The sequence below is a fragment of the Callorhinus ursinus genome, unplaced genomic scaffold, assembly GCF_003265705.2.
Source record: "Callorhinus ursinus isolate GAN/ISIS: 27379988/994484 unplaced genomic scaffold, GSC_fseal_2.0 scaffold3, whole genome shotgun sequence".
Classification (NCBI taxonomy): Eukaryota; Metazoa; Chordata; class Mammalia; order Carnivora; family Otariidae; genus Callorhinus; species Callorhinus ursinus.
Window position 1 is genome coordinate 92,569,500 of NW_027397065.1, and position 6,668 is coordinate 92,576,167.

General features: G+C 59.1%; 1 protein-coding gene across 1 annotated transcript in view; it reads left to right on the top strand.

Annotated features, from left to right (window-relative positions):
• The window catches only part of SLC6A3 (solute carrier family 6 member 3), a 37,918-nt gene extending 33,443 nt beyond the window's left edge, over positions 1-4,475 (top strand). Inside the window, exons 13-14 of the mRNA XM_025866695.2 lie at positions 647-718; positions 4,071-4,475. Of these exons, the coding sequence (XP_025722480.1) occupies positions 647-718; positions 4,071-4,094 (96 nt within the window). The 3' untranslated portion in view covers positions 4,095-4,475. The remainder of the gene's footprint in view (positions 1-646; positions 719-4,070) is intronic.
• The last annotated feature ends 2,193 nt before the right edge of the window (positions 4,476-6,668 follow it).

The following is a 6,668-nucleotide window of genomic DNA, read 5'->3' on the forward strand; positions in this document are numbered from 1 at the left end:
CCTTGCCCTGGGGCCTCTCCGTCGTTGTGCGTGTGGCGCGGGCTCCTGCCACCTGTAAAGGAGGGGGTGGGGGACGGGTCCCGAGGGGCCCGCTTACCTGCTGGCACCCGGACGCCTGGAGGAAGCAAGGGACCCCGGCCGCCTTGGAAGGAACGCCCCGCACGCCCGCTCAGAGCTGCCCCGGGAGTTCTCCGGAGGGGGGCTCACGGCTCCCCCTGGCACGCGGCGGCCCTCAGCAGCCGGGCCGGGCCGGGGGCAGGCAGGGTCCCAGGGGCGGGGGGGGGCGGGGGGCGGACGGAGCCCCAGGCGGAGCAGGCCGGCCTCACGCGGTGGGGCCCCTCCCACGCGCCGCTCACCGCCCCTGGGGCCCGGCCAGGGCCCTGGGTGGGGGGAGGGGCGGGGCCTGCAGCCCCCAGGGCCGGACGGGTCGCCTGGCCTCAGGACTCAGAGGGGCCTGCGCATGCTGTGCAGCCTCAGAGCGCAGGGCAAGCTTGGCGTCGAGACAGAAACTTGTGCTCCCGCGGGCTGGAGTCGGCTGCAGGGCCCGGGGAGGCCCAGCTGTCACCCCAGCCTCGGACGGGGGGTCCGCGGGGGCGCCTGCTCCTCCCTGAGCACGGCGGTGCCCATCCCTCTGCTTCTCTCCTAGAAACTGGCCTACGCCATCACGCCAGAGCAGGAGCGCGAGCTGGTGGACAGCGGGGAGGTGCGCCAGTTCAGGGTGAGTGCCCGTCTCCTCGGGGAGAGCTCGGAGCCCTACACTTGGCCCCAGGCCGTGGGCGCTCCTGGGCCTCCGCAGGCCGCGAGGCTGCAGTCGTTCCCTGCGCCAAGGCTGGGGAAGGCCGTGTGCGGGCCCACCTTGGAGGACCGCTGTACTGACGGCGGGGGCGGGGGCGGGCAGTGGGCAGAAAGAGGAAGCAGAAGGGCGGGGGCCGGGTGGGGTCCTCAAGGGGGCCTCTGAGCAGACGCCTGCGTTAGGGAGGGGTGGAGAAGGGAGAGGGCCTTGCCCTCGCAGGACTCGGCGGCTGCAGGAGGTGCTCTGACAGACCCCGACCCAGGGGTTACTCAGGCTGCTGCAGACTCTTGGGGTGGGGGCTGCGGAGAGCCGGGGACCAGAGAGGGCAGGGGCCACAGCAGGCCTGTGGCAGGATCGGGCCATGCCTTTCTTGGATTTGCTCTGTTCTGCTTGTGCTGACTTCCTGAACGAGACCTTAGGTTCCTAATGCTCAAGCCGCCTTCTTCCCTAATAGAAGCGCCCACGGCCCTGCCCAGGGCGTGTCGGTCATACTTAGCTCAGCCTTTTCCTTATCGGTTGGTACTAAGGGTATTTTAATTTTCATTGTGAGTTTGTCAACCCATGAGTTGCTTGGAAGTCTGCTTTCAAATCCCCACATCTGTGGGGACGTTTCGTCGATGTTTTTGTGATCAGTGTCTGAATTGATCGCATCTGGGCCACCTACCCTTGGAGGCGCGTGAGGACACGTGCGGTGGAGGCCCTGACGCACCGTGGCAGATGTGACACGCGTGTTTGGGTTCGAGTGTGTCCTCCAGTTGGTGGCACGCGCTTCTCCTTCCATCTGCCGTGTCACGCTGGTGACAGTGCCACTCAGACCTTGTACCACTTCGCCGACTTCGGCTCTGCTTGACCGTGGGTAACTGGAAACATTTGCAGAATATCCCACCCTGGTAGTGTATTTGTCCAGTCCCCCCCCCGCCCCCCCCCCCCCCCCAAAATTCCACCAGTTTTTTGCGTTATACATCCTGAGGCTGCTTTCCGGGGTAACTCCCCGTTTTAAATGGTCGCATCTCCCCGGGGACCTCACGCATCCTCTCTCCCTTGTGGTGCTTTTGCTCTGAAAGTCGTCCGGGCCTGAAATGATACTTGCAGCAGGTTTCCCCTGAGTTTGCCAGAAACATCTTTTGCGGTTTTTAACTTTCAACTTCACAATGATCTCAAAATGTAGGTGTCTTTTGCAAACCTGGTATACACCTGGAATTTTTACTCTTGACAAGAGATTAATCCATTTACATTTGTTGTAATTGTTGATATTTTTGGCTTGATTCCAGGCTTTTTAACTCTGCCCCATTTTTAATGTTTATTTTTCTTCTTTATTTCCTTTTTATGGATTGCTTTTTAGGGGATTTCCTTTTTTTTCCCCCTTTTTCTAATGTTTTCTCTCTGGAACTTATATACTCACATACTTTATTCCTTTATAGTTGTCTTTGAAATTGTAACATACGTACTACTTTAAATATAGAAAGTGGCACATCTCAACCCCCATCCTGAATGTAGAACTTCTCCTACTGACTATTATGCTATTAGTACTCAATACTCCATTTCTGTCTTTTTTAATCCATAAATTAGACACTATTATTATTATTATTGCTGTTCTGTATAGAAATGCTCTTTTGGGTCGATGTGCACATTGAGTGTTTATTTTTGCATCCTACTTTTTGGCATCTACATCTTACTTTGAGCATCATTTTCTTGCTTATAAAAAAAAAAAAAAGGTCCTTCAGACTTTAAGGAGATGTCTTGATAAACGTCCCCACTCCTGTGTGTCCGGAGGTGTCTTTATTTTGCCCTTATTCATGGAAGAGGGTGTCTGCGCACACAGAGTTCTCGATGCACAGCTGCTGTCTTCCAGTGACATGAAGCCCTGAGTTCTTGGCAGCTCCCTTTGCTGTTGTGCTGGGACCGTGTGTGTGTCTGGGGTCTGCAGACCGATGGTTTGGGTCGGCTCTGGGAACTTCGCAGCCATCCCTTCCAACCTTGCCTCTGCTCTCCTCGGGGCTCTGCTGTGTGACACCTGCCCCGTCCTCCAGTTCTCGTGCTCGCTCAGAAGTTTTGTAAACCTGGTGATTCTGGCTCACGATTGTACAACACCCTCCTCTCAGTCCCTTTAGTCATTTATCTAAAAATCAAACCCCACGAACTTCCACACAGAAATCTCACATTGATAGTAACCCACGTGCACCTGCCTGTGCTTCCTCCCATCCATCCCTGGACAAACACACTCCTAATCTAGTTTGGATCTTTCATGTGCCGTCTGCACCATAGAGTTTCCTTGCATCTGTGGATACTTCTTTCTGTTCCCGAAAAGTAGATCGATTTGAAGTGGGACTTCCCCATGGGGCTCTCGGGCCCTGGGCCCCAGCTCCCTTCCGCCTGTGTGCCCTGCACAGCTCTGCTGGGCTGGGGCTGCCATCCTGCTCCAGCCGCTGGGGAGCCCGGCCAACAGCGTGAGTCCTGTGGCCGCGTGAGCCCGGCCGGCAGCTCCTCCCGGAGGGTGGCAGGGAGTGGTGTCCGACCAGGGGTAGATTCAGCATCTTCCCATCCCCTTTGTGGCTGTGTCAGAAATGAGCCCTGCATGCTCTCGTTCTGAAGCATTTAAAAACAGGGTTCTTGCTATTGAGCGTGAATAAATGGCTGGTGCTCAGAAACAGGCTGAACTAACAGCTGCCTAATAACAGGCAGTGACATTTGCTGGAGAACTAAATGCCCACTCTTGTCAACCTTGGCCTCCCCAAGCAGTGAGCGAGGCCTGCCCTGAGCAACTTGGGGGGTCATGTGAAGCAAGACACAGGTGCAGGGTACCGCCTTTCCCTGGGACGGGTTCAGAGGCCCCAGGGAGGTGGCACAGGGGCCTCGGGGCATCACCGGTCTGCCTCCCCAGTGTCTGTCCAACCGCTGATGTGACACTTGCCCGGGGCCGCTGGGGGTTCCGGTCCCCACACGGCCCCTTCCTGCAGCTGTGCGCTCTGTCTGTTCTTTGCCAAAAGACTTATTCATATATAGTTACATAAGGTTTATTATGTATCATTGTTCACGTAACGTCCTTCATTTCTGCTTATTCAATATAAGGGTGTATTCGTGTAGTCCATACAAGGAGTATTTCTGGAAGGTTCACCTGGGCGTCGGGCCTGCGGCACTGCTCCTGCGCCTTCCGCCTCCCGGATGAGCTTCCTGGGCTGCGTGGGGTCTCCCAGGGCTCGTCAGGTCGCAGCCAGGAGCCGCCGTTAGCCAGGCAGCTCCCTGCTTTGCTTCCGAATAAACCCTGTTTCCTTCCTAGCTTCGCCACTGGCTGCTGGTATAAAGGCAGCAGGAGGCCCGGCACGGCCGCCCCTCAGTGGAGACGCCGCCGAGGAGGAGCCCCAGCTTCAAGAGGAAGGCGGGGGCACCCACTGTCCGACTCCTGCCTTCCCAGAACCACACGGGGGCTCTGCCTCCAGGCCCCTTACGCCCTTCCTTTGCGGCGGGGAGAGGACTGGCCGTCCGTGCTGTGTCTGTGATCGCTTCATGTAGATCCGTGCCCGTTCCTGCAGGTAGAAAACGTCCATCCGTGTTCTGTTTGTGCCAAGCCAGCTCCCTTCCGCCCCCGCCCCCCGCCGGCCGCCCCGGAGCGCGGGCCTTGCTGTCATCCGTGTGTTGAGGAGAAAAGCGGTAATTGTGGATGCTGAGAGCCCAGTGCTCGTGACTTCCTGGGTATTTTATTTTGGTCAAACTAAAAGAGCCAAATATCATATGTTGCCTAATCGTGCAGAAGGTGCACTGGGGAAACCACAAAAGGCAATAAAGTGGGGGCCACCACGCGTCCCCACACCATGCACCCCGTGTGCTCGGAGCCCACCCAGGGCCTTGTGTGATGGAGATGCTCTGTATTTCCTCCTTGCTGACAGAAATACGACTCTGGGGATCCGCGTGGCTGCCACCCCTCTTGCCCACTGTGGGCCCCGCTCAGTCGTGGCCACCTCACTGTGGACCCCTGGCCACGGGAGGAAGGGGTGCGTGCCCCCGCCCCGCTGGGCCCTGACTGCGCAGAGTGCCCGCAGCAGGCAGCCTGGAGCGCCAGGATTTGGGGAGGCAGCGCCCGCCAGGGTGTCGGTCCTCCCAGGCGCACGTCACATCCACAGCCACATGGCTGGTGTGAGGGAATGGCTGTTTAAAATCCTATTTAGCTGTGCATCAGAACTCCTCCTCAGAATGCAGGGTCGGCTTATGAAGTCTGTCTGCTGATGTTCTGGTCGCCGTCCCTGAGGTTAGCAGCAGCACCAAGCAAGGACCGTGGTCACACTGCACCCCGCACACTGGCGTCGCCCGAAGGCCTGAGGCAGCACGCGGCTCTGTGCCCCTGGCGCCGAGAGGCCACACTGTGCACGCCGCTGTGCGGCCGTCCCCGGCCAGGGGACCTTGGTGCCACGGGCTGAGGAGCCCAGCACTTGGGAAGCTGGCTCGTGGGCTGCAGGTGGTTGGTGGTTGTGGCCAGGAGGAATCGGGTTTACCCTCGCCTTTCGAGGCACCTTGAGTACTCTGCGTAGATACGGGTGTCGTCAACGTCTGTCTGTCTGTGTCCATAGTCGGCTCCTCGTGTGAGTCGTCACCAACAATAAATCTATGTGGGAAAACGGACCGTAGCTGTGTGGCCGCCTTCTTCTGCTCAAGCTGTGGCTCACCCCTGCCCCAAGGGCGGCAGCCCCTCTCCCCCCGAGAGGGAGCGCCCCAGGGCACAGGCCTGCAAGTCGCCCTCACGCCCACAATCCTGCCACTCCTGAGCCTTCCTCTGCCATCAGCTCCCTGCAGGCTCCCCACGTGTCCAGACTCCAGCCCTGCAGTCAGACCACCGCCACCCCCTGGCCCAAGCCCCTCTGCTGGGGACAGGACCCCCCAGAGTCCCGAGGAGACCCCTGCCCTTGGTCCCCCGAGGAACTCTTGTGCACTCTGTGGCCAGAAGGGTCCTTCTAGATACCAGTCAGCTCCGGCCACGGCCCAGAGGAGACCTCTCTGGCTTATCATTAAGCTTGGAATAAACACCAATGCCCCTACCTTGGTCTGAGCATTCGGGCAGCAGGTCCCTCCCCCAGGCCGCCCAGCGCTGCCCCAGCCAGAGGATCCTGAAGGCACACCCGCAAGAGGACCTTCATACCCCACCCATGCGATCATTGTTCCTCCAGGTCCCCCAAAGTACACCTTGCTTCCTTCGGGTGTCACTTTATCAGGGACCACGGGACACACACAAAGTCCTCGGTCAGCTCCATCCCCAGCCACATGCCAGTGAGCCATGCCTCAACCATCCAGAGCTTCCTGAGCTGCTGCTTCAGGGTCTTGTCCCCACCGGTGTCCCCACCTCTGCCAGCCTCTGGTTGTGAAGGTGAAGATGAGCCATCACAACACACCCTGCTGGGGGGGGACAAAAGACCTGCCCCAAGGGGATGAGCCACGTGGTCCGCAGCATCATTATGCCCCCTGCTCCCCAGTCACCAGGGTGCCTCGGGAGCAGGCAAGCTCCACTCAGCCTCACTGTTGGTGGCCTCTCGTGGCTCAGGCAGGACCCTGGCCTGTTCTGTTCCAGCCCTCACCCCAGGTGCAGGGTGGGCACCTGCAGGTCCGTGGAAGAAGCTGGCAAAACAGAGGCCTGATTGTGGCCACAGCCCCCACAGGGAGGCTTCCAGGAGTCACATACCTGGGAGAGCTGTGGGGCCAGAGGTCTTGGAGTGAGAAAGACATCCCAGAACTCCTGGGGGTCAGGCTGTCTGTCCTTCCTCCACATCCGTGGACACACAGGGACACACCGCAGGCATGCTGCACATGCCACACACGTGATCACAGGGACACACTGCACGCACGCTGCACATGCCACACACGTGATCACAGGGACACACGCACGCACACT